Raw genomic sequence first — 13,482 nt, 5'->3', positions numbered from 1 at the left:
TTTATGTTTGCTGCGATATCCCCAATTCGGCGCGTAACTGTATCGTTCGAAAGCGGCACTGTAGAAAGATGTTTTACAGATTTTTCGTCGAGCATACATTTTGTTATGTCTACCACACATGGTTTTATTAGCTTTTCAGCGATAGTGTGCACTTCTCCTGCTTGGGCAATGCGGTAACTAACCAAATACTATGCCTCCGTGGCCTTTTCATTCACAGTCTGGGTCGCATACCTCATAATTTTTTGGCTTCCTAATAATTGTCCTTTTTTTCGTAGAAAAAAATTCTTTACTTTTGTTTTTGAAGTCGGGATGTACAGTTTCTAAATGTCGGCTCATCTTAGCAAGTATCATCGAACTATTAGAAAGGAGTTTGCTGCACAACATACAAAGAGGCGAGCCGTTGGAATCAACAAACCCGAGATTAATGTATGATTCGTCATACTTTCGTTTTTTCACCTTCAGTGTGTCATTAGATGTTTTACTACTTGACACCGTCATATCAACTTGATTTGAATTTGACGCATCATCCAAGCGAACCACATTTTTTTGCAACACCTTTAGGCCAGCGCTCCATTCTTCTTTAACACTAATTTGATTTGGTCAATTTTATGACAAATAGTATCTCTTGACGCACGAAATACAAGATTTTACAACCACTACGAACAACAACAAGGCAAGCGAACATAAAATACTGAGTGCGGTGTGAGTAAGTGTTTGCGGTACGTTGCTTGATTAATAAATTCTCCGCGCCAAACAATACTCCTTTATATTACACCAGCAATCATCGAATCATCTCGAATTCCTCAGAAACTTCGGAGAGCCAGACGGTTTTCTCCGAAGTACGCGTCGACGCACGAGCACGAGAAACAGCGCGACGAACCGAGGTCATTCGATTGCTTGTAGTCCGGGGGCGAATGGTGGTGTACTAGTAACGCTGTAACATTTCGATGTAATAGGTCGGGCATTTACTTAATAATACATATATTAAATTTTCGTATACAGTGCATTTTTTTTTATCTCGGGTCATAGGGTTTTACGTGTAATATTTTCAACCCCATGTCAGAACCTGTTCTATTTAATCGATAGGATTGAAACTTGGAACAAGTGAAGTTTAAGTTAACAGACTTTAAAAAATCCCATTATTTTGCAAAAAAATTTGCGAGAAACCTATTTAAAATACGTTTTTCTGATGAAAAAGTTTGCTTTTTCTGCACCTCGTAACCTTCATTACCTTTACACTTCAAAGCAGGTAGACAAATATCTGACAGTGACACAAAATAATTTCCTCAAAATCTCAAAAATATATTTTCAAAAATCAAAAATAAACAAATAAAACCTTTCAAATAAATTGTTCAAAGTGACCTCCAAATTGAGCCAAACAGAAGCCCAGACAGTTGTAGAAATGTCTTTTAACATTTAGGAGCTGCCGGGGAGTAATGGTACGCGAAGCCTCGATAATTCTATTATGAAGTTCTTCGATATTGTTGGGTCTGCCTCTAACAATATCAAACACTTTCGATGATAGATAGCCCCAATAAAAGTTATCTAAAGGCGAAAGATCGGGGCTTCGCGCCGGCCATTTAGATGGCCCAAAACGTCCAATCCAGCGTCCTGGAAACGTGGCATTCAAAAACTCGGTAATAGTCGCTGTACTATGAGCGGAGGCTCCATCATGTTGAAAAATTATCCTGCCATTTTGAACAGCGTTTCCTAATGCGAGAATGACCTGCACCTCAAGTAATTCTAAATATTTTGCAGTATTAAGGCTACCCTCTATGAAAAATGGTTCAATTATTCGATCTCCAAGAATTCCTGCCCACACGTTAAGTTTCTGTCTTGTTTGGGTATGCGTTTCCTGGATGACGTGAGGATTTTCTCGCGCCCATATTCGAGTATTTTGTTTGTTGACTGTACCATTTGTACAGAAAGTACTTGCGTCTGAAAATAGTATTTTGTTTGTAATTGTGGGGTCGTTGTTAATTCGTTTCATCCACTGTTCACAAAACTGCATTCTAAAAAAATAATCATTAGGCAAGAGTTCTTGAACATTTCTAACTTTAAAAGATTTGTATTTTTCTTTTCTGATTGCCTTATAGCAACTACTCCTACTTTTTCCGGTAACTTCAGCAAACTGAGTAAGACTATTTGTTGGATTTTCTTCAACGGCCAAGCATACCTCCATTTTAAATTCTTCGTCTACTACAGTTTTAGTTCTTTTTCGTTTTAAGTGAGAACTGGCGATGTATCCAATCGTAATAAATTTTTCATGAAACCGTTGTACAGTTGATCTAGACGGGACGGGACGGTTAGGATAAGACACGGCAAAATTATCTACCACTTCTTGCGCCGACATTCCTCTAATGTAGTTTGATACCATCTCAATACGTTCCTCCGTAGTGTAAATAGACATTTTAAAGAGTTTTTGAACAATTTCAATGGAGCAATTTAAAAATTATTTTGAAGTCACTGTCAGATATTTGTCTACCTGCTTTGAAGTGTAAAGGTAATAAAGGTTACGAGGTGCAGAAAAAGCAAACTTTTTCATCAGAAAAACGTATTTTAAATAGGTTTCTCGCAAATTTTTTTGCAAAATAATGGGATTTCTTAAAGTCTGTTAACTTAAACTTCACTTGTTCCAAGTTTCAATCCTATCGGTTCTAACATGGGGTTGAAAATATTACACGTAAAAGCCTATGACCCGAGATAAAAAAAAATGCACTGTATGTACCATATACCTACACCTAACACCTATAAGTAGGCGTTTCGTTTTGGTTGTTTATTTTTATCTTAGGTAACTTTATTCTTATAGGGTCCACTTTAATACATGCATTCATTTATTATGACTGCTGGCGGAGCCTTACCGGAGGTTTCGCGGAGCACCGGGGCTCGCCGGAGCACATTTTGAGTAACGCTGGTCTAGTGTATTGAGTGACTGCATAGTATTATGGAATAGGGCCATGAATACAAAGAGAGTGTTTGTGATTCAAAATATATGTATTGCTTTGTATAGTGATTGTGACGTGTCCAAACTATGTTTCTAGTATCTAAGACAATCAATGATTTAAACTTTTTTGACTTTTGATGTACTCCAGTAGGAATGATGTTCTCAACTTTTCACCTGAAATATTGCAAATATCGATCGGAACGGAGTTTCATCCTTATTTGACTTTGAACAACTGAAGATCCATAATAGAAAAGAAATCGCTTCCATTAGGATCGATATTCACGATAACTCAGCTGAAAACCTTAGAAGTCACTTACATCAATGCAACATATCTGAAGGGCGTCTACTTGCTGATCTAATTTTTGAAAGTTATGTGAAAAAGTGGGATGTAGTACTGACTTTAGCACAATAAAGAAATTTTTCGTAACCTATAGTAATTTTTTTTTAGTAGCACGACCTCTAAAAATACGTGAAAGGTTAGCGAATCTTCCGCAACAATGGTCTAGCTAATATAAGAAGCCTTCGCCACTAGGAGGCCAGTTCAAATACAAACTTTTGAATCAAAATAAATACACCGTAAATAAATAAATATAGTAGTTTAAACGTTTGTAATAAATCAGTTGACTATTTTTGTGCATCGCATATTTTAATTCACACTTAAACGAACGATAAAAACTCTACAGCATTAAAATACCTGATCTTGTAACTCTGCCTGTCCGCCCGCTTTGAACCTTAACGTTTGGTATCCAGTACCATATCCTGCCTTTTTAGGTACACCACGCGTGCTTCCTTTCGGCGCTATTTGACCAAAACCACTTGACATCGGTTCCACGAGTCTTATAGTAAACGTTGCGCCTACCGGAATGTTCTTTAACGCCGAAGCCACTTCGTAATGTCGTTTTCCTACCATGTTATGCCCGTCGAGTCGTTCAATGTGATCTCCAACCTAAAATTTAAAAGTCTTATTAGTATATTACCTAAAAATGTCATATTAACAATAGTAAGTACGAGTTGCTGGAAGTCTCATTTAGCCTCTTTCAATCCAGGGCCAGTTCATGTAAAATTATCTGAAACAGCGCATAAGATTAGATGGGGAGAGCTCTTATAGTCACACTTGTTCCTAAGATAGGTTTTACGATAGCAGCATTTTTTTAAACAATGTTGCTCTTCCTCTCATAGAATACTTTCTAAGCTAGACTATTAGACATGCTTAGCTTAGCAACTAATGTACGTAACAATGTATCTCATCGAATTGTCTTGGGGTAACATCCTAAATAGAACATCTCCCTCTTAACAATCGAGCTCTTTCGGATGCAGATGATCGGCCAGATGGAGGAGCAGTCTAAAAATAATGATCTTTACCATAAAAATGGACGTTTTCGTTAGACGGATCAGTTCATGGATAGTTTGCTGAACTGTTATTCTCAAAGAAAAGACTGTATGACAAAGATGCATGCACTGCTGTGCGAGAAACATCCTGATCAGATTATGTAAGGACACCACTAAGCTAAACAGAAGTTGGCTTAGTCGAAGGTCAGATTCTACCGGTTAGAGCTATTCCAAACCCAGCGGGTTAGTTAAATGAAATCTAGAATTAACATCAAACAGGAGGACATCTCCAATCTGAATCCAGCTCTCGCAGGGAAATTTTTGGAGACAACTAACATGATAAACCTGCGATCCCTAACTATGCTACGAGCGACTTAATAAAAGTAGTAATTACTTACTTTAATATGAGGAATGTTTGAAATAACTGAACCTTCTTTGATCCTTTTGATAAATGCGTATCCCGCACCATTATCAGTTATTGTAAGCCCTAGCGAATCTTCACTTTTCACTAGTTCTACTTCTTTAGGCGTACCTGAAAAAATTCTTTATTTTAATACAAAGCATTCTCAGATCAAATTTAATAGTGGTTGATTTAATTATCTTAAATTTTAAAAAGGGTTTGATACGAAGTTTCAGCAGTACAATAGTTATGAAGCGTAAACTAAAAAGTTGTAAATTCAAGTGAAGCGTGAATTTGGTCGTCATATTTTGCAGCAACTTGCTTCTAAGAATTGCCTTTTCTCCAGTGTTGTTCGCTGCAGAGAATATTGGCTTCAGTCCAATGAATATTGTACCTCTTTGACCAAGCATGCTGTCTTACGCCTAATTTATAGACTTCTTCTGTTCAATCTAACCTAGTTCCTATACTCTTTCGTTTTTACTCCAAATGGCATTTTTCTTTAATACCTCTGATCTTTTCCGATGTTCCTTTTACCTATGGGATTGTAAGAAGTCTGTTGGATTATACAGACTCACTGTAAACCGATGATCTTATGGTTCTATTATAGTTTTGGAAGGGCGGGCTTGAATCTCTTACGGTCTCCATCGTGAATGTAATGTAGAGTCTGATATTGATGTGGTGTAACAGTGTTTGTTCAGAATATCTTGGCTTGTGTCCTAAATGATGATGAAAATAATGTCCGCATACCGAAAGCCGTAAGTTGGGTTTACCTTGAGAGAAGCTGATTGCATGTTCCTGTAGTTTTATGTAGTTATTTGATGCCATAGAAGACAAAGATTGAAAATCTTCATCTTGAGCATAAAATCTATCTTTTACTTGAAAGCAGGACTCACGGAAACATATTTCTGTCAGCTCCATTATCTTTCAAGATTTCTTTATAGGTAAGTGGTGTACATACTTTTCATATTGAAGTTGACAACTATGTTATTGGGACAGAATTCTGGACGAGGGATTTTCAATTCCTCTGCACCGGTTTAATAATATTTAAAAGAAATTTGCACAACTTGTTATAGGTTGAAAGGGCATCTGAACCTTATGAATTCGTAATTCGGTAATTCGTAGAGGTGCTATTAGTTTGACTATATGTGCTATACGCATGACATTAAATAGAATAGTGCAATATCTTTCAAGACCTTCATAAACATTGTCCTCTATGGTGGCTGTTGGATCTTTGGACAATAGCATGTAGTTTCCGCTCGCTAATCTTTCTGTAGCCTAACTCTCAGAAGTTTTGAGGTCCATCATCCATTTTATTGCCACTTCTAAGATCTTTTAATTCAGACTCTTCTTTTCTGCAGATATCTCTCTTATTTTATTCTGTTTTAAGTTGGTCTAAGATACCTCTAACTTCATATATTGTGATCTTTAGATATTTATTTTAACCCTAGAGTAGGGTTTCCTTGAGGATCTCTTTATGTTTCTAAATCACTGGCTTTCAGAACGATAGGTTCATTACCATTGAGGACACTGAATTAAGTAAATACCTTTTTACTTCATGAGTGCCTTAAGGGTCACTGCTCGTTTCTCTCTTAATCAATACGTGAGTGTTAACCTTACTGGTACTTTTCTGTGCTGATTCCTCTTAGAGAACCCAAATAATGTACGAATAGTTTCAAGATCTAGTCATATAAAACTGGCTCGTAAATAATTAAAATTTTTATAAGCCCAAGTCATTTTCCGAACTAAGAGTCAACCACTTTTCACCCAATTGACCTAATAACCAAACCTTTTAGCTTTGTCTCTAGACTAAGCCATAACAGAGATTCTCTTTTTAATAAGCTTGGTCTAAAAATTACTATGTTATGTATTGTATTAAGGATTAGTAAGCATGATTTCAATATTTCTTATCGGTTTTTAGAAAAGAATATTTTATTTTAAACCTACCTTTTTTATGAGCAAAAATGAAATCTTCTAATCCTATTTGGCCACCAAGAAGCTTCTTCATATCAGGTTTGTATGTGTTTAATGTGCAAAAGATGATCTGTAAGAAATATAGCATAATATAAATGAAATGAATAAAATAATTCAACATTTAAACGTTCAGAATATACACGCGCTGTCAGTGAAGATCTTGGGTGCGAAAATCCATGCAGTAACTTGCAATAATAAGTCTAAGTCACAAGTTACGAAAAGAACGATAACGTTTCTCCTACTTCTCTTCTATTAAATATCGTACGATATTTAATGAAAATCATGAAAATCGTTTTTCTAGATTCACAATTTATAGGTCCGCTTATTCTGCATTATTTGCTGCAAGAATCAGTCAAGTCCAACGTATAATAACGAAAATAAATAGGATGTGGAGTTGGCTGAGGTACCTTTTGGTTGCAAGAATCGGTCAAGTCCTGCAGTTGACTGATTCTTGCTCCGAAAAATTTGGCAGCATTGTTGATCACAAAAACCGTTGTGAACCGATCGCGCGCGTCACCGCGAGTGCGATGAGTAGTTGACTTACCCCGGCTCCACACTTGCGTATACAAATATTCGCTAATTAGACGAATATTTGGAAACGAATAATTATGTATGAATGTTCACTTTTCTGTCCATCCACACATGTGTCTTTTGACCGAATAATTGCATTTTAGGTTTAAAATACGGAAAATATTCGCTTTGTACCGTCGCATGCTATTTAAGATGGATGATTATTCAATAGCTGCAGCTGCCTACTTTTTTATGTGTTACTATAATAATTTAAGGAAAAAGAAAAAAAACCTAGGAAAAGAAGATGGTGGATGGTTTCCCTTCATCATAGTAGAAAAAGGTAGGACCTAATGCATTTTTGATTAGGGTGTCCTAAATACCAAGTGCCACTATTGCTATCTCCGAAAGGGTAAGTGCCACGGCATAGGTTAAATTAGAGAAAAGTTGACATTTTTTATGCTCATTGAAGATCTTTTTGCAGTTTTGCAAAATTTTTATTAGTTTCTGACTTACAGAGTGATTTATGAAAAACGCCAAAATTAATTTCGTTGAATATTTCAAAAACTATTGGTTTTTAAAGGCCCAATTTCAATTAAAATTTTTAAAAAATTTTCCCGCTTTACAACATGGTGTCTGCAAATTTAATTTTTGACGTTTATTTAATTTTGTCGTTTTTCATAAATCACTCTGCAAGTCAGAAAGTAATAGAAATTTTGCAACACTGCAAAAAGATCTTAAAGGGGGAAAAAGGTCAACTGTGGCGCTTACCGTTTCGGAGATAGTAATAGTGGCATATGGTATTTAGGATACCCTGTATAAATTTAAAATAATTAGTATTTTTCAAGTTAGAATATAAAAAATATACTATCGACTTCTTAATTTTTGTCATTTTTATGTCCTGATGAGCACTGTATAATAAAACATAATTAATTTTAGGTATGATGGAATCAACATGCTTGCAGATTTACAACAGGAGCATTCTGATCAATTTGAAAATTTTTGCCGGATGTCTTCATCAGATTTTAACAATTTACTTGACAGAATTGGCCCAAGTATCGCAAGAAGAGATACTAAATGGCGAAAAGCAATTCCAGCAAAAATTCGTTTAGCTGTGACTCTTCGGTTTTTGGCGACTGGAGATAGCTATCAAAGTCTTCATTATCTCTTCAAAATATCTCCCCAAGTAATTTCTGAAATTGTGCCGGAGGTGTGCAGTGCAATAATTGAAGCATTAAAAGACAATATAAAGGTAAACAAATTTTAATAGTTTAGTCACTAAAAAAAAAAGAAAATCAGATTTTTAATACCTACTGTTAGTAGTATTATGAAACAAGTTTTTAAATATTATCTACATTAAAGGTTTCATAATAATTACCAATATTTTGAAAAATTTGAGAATTTTGCGTATTTGTATAAGATAGTGATGACGATGATTCTGTAGTAAGGTCAGTATAATTGCTGAAAGCATCAGGAGATGGTGTTGGAACTGGTGTAGTCGGCACAGATTTGTTTCTCTTTCTTTTGAGCAACATAGTGTCAATTTCTCATCTCTGTCAATCTTTCATCTTCATTATACCGACGAAGTTTTTTTGCCAGTAGTTGCCCATATAGTTCACAATCGTCTTTTTGAGGATCCGGCCGTTTTTCTGAAATATTTGTAAGAATGTTAAAGGCTTCATCCATACGCTTTTCGCGAACAGTTTCTGTATCAGAACAAATCGACTTTGCATTCCTTTTAGGTCCTACTGGCTTGCGTGCATTAGGTATGATTTCATCTAGGCGAAAAATATTATTTTAGGTATATTAAAACAATTTTAAACACAGAAATACTATAGAAAAAGGTAATATTAATAAACTAAATAATGTTTTATTACCTTGCACTATTTTTTCAACTGCTTTTTCTGTCTGGCTATTAGCGTTATTATCATCATTACCAATATCCTGTGACTCTTCTGTATCTGTAGCAACTGTTTGACTAACTGGTCTTTATTTACTGTTGAAAGGATCTACAATTAATGATGACTATGTTGTAGAAAAATACTAAATATTTTCCTCTTTCTGTTTTAGATTCCCAAGGAAAAGCAAGAATGGTTAGCAATAGCTTCTAACTTTGAAACTAGATGGCAGTTTCCCCACTTTTTAGGGGTCATGGATGGGAAGCATATTGTACAATGCCCATTTAATACTAATTCAGAATATTACAACTACAAGGGCAGCTTTAGCATTGTTCTCATGGCATTGGTTGACAGCAATTACAATTTTATATATGCAGATGTAGGTTGCCAGGGAAGAATTAGCGACGGTGGTGTTTTTCGAAACAGCACATTATATGAAAACATTTATGGACCAAATGCAACCATTCCACAGTCGGTACCAATTGCAGGATATAAAAATGAAGATTTACCCTATGTCTTTCTTGCTGACGATGCTTTTGAACTAACCACAAAAATTTTAAAACCTTATCCTGGCATTCATAAGAAAGGGTCTTTTCAACGGATTTTCAATTATCGCCTCTCCCGTGCGCGCATTATAGTTGAAAATGTATTTGGCATAATGGCCTCTGTATTTAGAGTTCTTAGAAAACCGATGTTATTGCAACCAAGTAGGGCAACTTTAATAACTTTGACATGTGTCTATCTGCATAATTATTTACGTAAAAGTAGAACTTCACGGCCTATGTACACGCCACAAGGCTCTTTTGATTCATTTACGGAAGATAAGGACTACCGACCCGGCTCATGGAGAAACGATTCAGAAAATATTTCCTCACTGCTACCACTACAAAAAATTCCACGTAAATCACCGCAAAGTGCTCAAAACGTGAGAGATGAATATGCGAATCATTTTATGACTTCCGGAAGGGTAGAGTGGCAAGAAAAATATAATTAGTTCAGGGTTAATTAATTACTACTTATTTAAAGAATGTACCTAGCTGTCATCTAATATACCTATGTACAGGGTGATTCATTATAAATGTTTACCCCCCTTAACTTTCTTTTCTGGTACACCCTGGGAGGGGTAAACATTTATAATGAATCACCCTGTACCTTAATTAGTATTTATTAATTAAATATAATCCACGTTAAACTTCTGATTTTGAGTAATAATAAATATAAAAATTAAAATTTACACGGTTTTCATATTAAAAACTTGTTTTGAATACCTAATCAAGTACTCTACCTACCATTTAAATATACCGAATAGCTAAATGACATAATTATGTATTTACCCCCTATAGGTATATTGTTAATTTATTTACCTCTGTATCAGTCGTTGGTACGCAATGGTAAACTGGGGCAAGGAACTTCTCCATGGTATCAAAAGCGAACCAACTGGGCTTAAAAATCTCGTCACTACCCATGCCAGATTTAAGGGATTTCTTTTTCTTATTAAGTAACATCCTAAATGATGCCATTAACGAGTCCTTCTTTTTTTAAAAATCGTTTAATGTGCAGGTAAAATTTAAGTTTTCCTGCAATTTTTGCCAGGCATCAGCTACTTTATTTCTGTTTCTGAGGTCGGGATGCTGGGGATCCCAAAGACACGGTTCTGTTTGATACCCTTCCAAAAACGTCATAACTGCCTGGTTTGTCCACTCCATATTGCCTATTCCGCACCAAAAACTATTATATAGGCACTCAAATTAGCACATCAACAATATTTGCGGCAATTCTCTTCTACATAACCTTAAAAACTTATTTACATCGAAGGCGCAAGTGTGGACGATAATACGAACATAAGCGTACGAATATTCGGACCCTTTGATGTCTATTTAATTTACCGACTCAAGACGGAAAACATTCGTGTTCGGGCGAACATGCTAAATATTCACCAACGAACACGAATATTTTATCCACACATGCAGTATTTTTTCCGAATACCGATTATTCGTGGGCGAATAACGCAAGTGTGGAGCCGGGGTAAAGAGATTATTACATTACTAGGGTTCAGTTTGGTTTTGGCATCGTAGGAAAACGTGTTGCGTATCAAAGTAAACACTTGACTTGTATAGATTTTTATTGATTTAATAATGAGCAGTGATCCAAGCAGTGAAGAGGATCCGTTTGCAAGTTCGGGTAGTGAGTGGGAGCCGTCAGATCCTAATGTTCCGGGCCCGAGCCATCGACGACAAAAAAAAAAGAAAACAATTAAATTGGCCTCTATAAACAGCTTAAAGCCAAATGAGGCAGTTGTTGAAAAGAAAGGCAAGAAACGAATAAAATACGAGCATTTGTGGAAAAAAAATTACATAAAACACAAAAAAGCTAGGGGAGAGGAGCATGTTAATTGGATGAAAAAGGTTATCCAAAAAAAAAACGACTGGATCTAGCTGTTTATGTAAGCAAAATTGTTTTGAAAAGCTTAATCAAAACGAAAAAGACCTTATTATAAAGCAGTTTTATGATATTGGAGATAAAAACAAGCAGGATATTTATTTGGGTGGCCTAATAAGTGTATCGAATGTACAACGAAAAAGACCAACAACAGGAGAAGGAAAAGAACATTTTTATTCTTTCCAGTTCAAGGTAATATCATTGTTTATTGTTTTTTTTATTTATTTTGCATATATATTTAGTTTAGTCAGATATAAACAAAAAAACAAAATTATTTTTTATTGTTTCAGATTCGCATGGGAACTACACCGGGTGGCTAAGAATCTAACTGAGGGTCATATTATGTCTCCCAGTGATAAACGTGGTCAGCATCCTAATAGACCAAATAGGATTCCTGAAGAAGTTTTGGTTCAAATAGATGAACATATTTCCAGTTTTCCTCGAAGAAAATCACACTACAGTAGACAAGATAATGAAAAAAAGTATTTTCTATCCCCAAAGTTAAACATTACAAAAATGTATAAACTCTATTTGGAAAAATATGAGCCAGAACAATGGAAGCAACTGGAAGAAGGCAAAGATTTCAAGGATATTAAACCAAAGGTTTCCTATGATTTTTATAGCAGAAAATTTAATTTAGATCATAATTTTAGCTTTGGCCATCGCTGATCGGATACATGTCAAACATGTGATAAGCTTATGAACTTAATTCTGGCAGAAAATGGTCCAGGAAAAAAAATCTCAATTGGAATGTTAAAAAAAGATACATTTGCAGAAGTCAGGAGTTTTCTACTCAAAATTAAAGGAGGTTACAAAACATGCCCAAGAAGATAATTCTGTTGAAGTTTTATGCTTTGATTTTCAGAAAAATTTACCATTGCCACATATTCCTGCAGGTGATGTGTTTTATAAGCGCCAGCTATGGCAGTATAACTTTTGGGTTCATTCGACTAAGAAACAACAAGCAACATTCTTTATGTACGACGAACTAACTGCTAAGAAGGGGTGTAATGAAGTTATAAGTTTTTTGCATTTTTATCTTAATAACTACATCTCAGATACTATTACCACCATTTATTTATTTTCAAATAATTCTTCATACTTTAGTTCAATACATTCACACCTTTCTCAACACTTCAAAAACTAATGTCAATTTAATATTTCATTATTTTCCGGAGCCCAGTTACAGTTTCTTACCTTGTGACAGAAGTTTTGGTCTAATCGAAAAAGAAAAACGAAAAAAAGAAATAGTTTATCTCCCATCAGAATGGCAGAACCTAGTTAAAAAGACGTCAAAAAATTTAATATTATTGAAGTTACTCAAAATATTCAAAATATGATTCTTGATTTTGCCACCTATTTTAAAAATATAAAAAAAAAACTGTATCCAACCAGCAAAAGCAAAAATTCACAATATCGAAGTATCGTCTATTTAAATATGGAAGAAATAATATTATACAATGCAGCGAAACAAGTGGTTTTCCAATATTTGCATCTTTTAATATAAAAAAAACCTAATATTGCGTTATCTCTACCTTCTAATAAGTTGTATACTACATTTCCACTTCCTATAAACCCAAAAAAAATTGAAAATGTTATGTCTTTAGCTGATAAGTATGTTCCTCGGGTCCATATGTGGTATTATGAACAAGTCCGAAACGCAAATATTGAACCGCCTCAGCCTCGACAAAACGAGTCCGATGAAAATGACTCTGATGTCGAATTTGAATATTTTCTTTAATTATTTAGTTACATCTATACTTGTGTTAAATGTTTCTCTTTTCATAAGCATCGTTTTGTGTTAATAAATGTCCCTTGGTTTGCAATATTTTTGTTTTATTGTATAGGTATAAATGTTCGGGGCAAAAAACAGCCAACTCCTCAACTTTCAAATTTTTTCCAAATTATTGTTACGGAAAATAACATATATTTCTTATTTAGAAAAATGCATTAATCGTGTTTGTACTAAAATTAAATTTAAAAGACAAAAAAAA

The 13,482-nt window shown here is 34.9% G+C and overlaps 2 protein-coding genes across 4 annotated transcripts in view; one reads left to right on the top strand and one right to left on the bottom strand.

Moving 5' to 3' along the window:
* Nucleotides 1-13,482, bottom strand: part of LOC126741152 (PDZ domain-containing protein GIPC1) — a 91,557-nt gene that overhangs the window by 2,101 nt on the left and 75,974 nt on the right. For all 3 annotated transcript variants that reach the window (XM_050447494.1, XM_050447495.1, XM_050447496.1), the window contains exons 3-5: nucleotides 6,618-6,714; nucleotides 4,672-4,805; nucleotides 3,639-3,890 (exon numbers count right to left, since the gene is read on the bottom strand). In XM_050447494.1, the coding sequence (XP_050303451.1) occupies nucleotides 3,639-3,890; nucleotides 4,672-4,805; nucleotides 6,618-6,714 (483 nt within the window). The remainder of the gene's footprint in view (nucleotides 1-3,638; nucleotides 3,891-4,671; nucleotides 4,806-6,617; nucleotides 6,715-13,482) is intronic.
* On the top strand, nucleotides 7,303-10,283 carry LOC126741151 (uncharacterized). The gene is made up of 3 exons (XM_050447493.1): nucleotides 7,303-7,494; nucleotides 8,091-8,403; nucleotides 9,222-10,283. Exons 1-3 carry the CDS (start codon nucleotides 7,466-7,468, stop codon nucleotides 10,041-10,043), a joined length of 1,164 nt encoding a protein of 387 aa, XP_050303450.1. The 5' UTR covers nucleotides 7,303-7,465; the 3' UTR covers nucleotides 10,044-10,283.

The sequence above is a fragment of the Anthonomus grandis genome, chromosome 10, assembly GCF_022605725.1.
Source record: "Anthonomus grandis grandis chromosome 10, icAntGran1.3, whole genome shotgun sequence".
Classification (NCBI taxonomy): domain Eukaryota; kingdom Metazoa; phylum Arthropoda; class Insecta; order Coleoptera; family Curculionidae; genus Anthonomus; species Anthonomus grandis.
The sequence above is the reverse complement of the archived record's forward strand: the minus strand, read 5'-3'. Positions and strand labels throughout refer to the sequence as shown.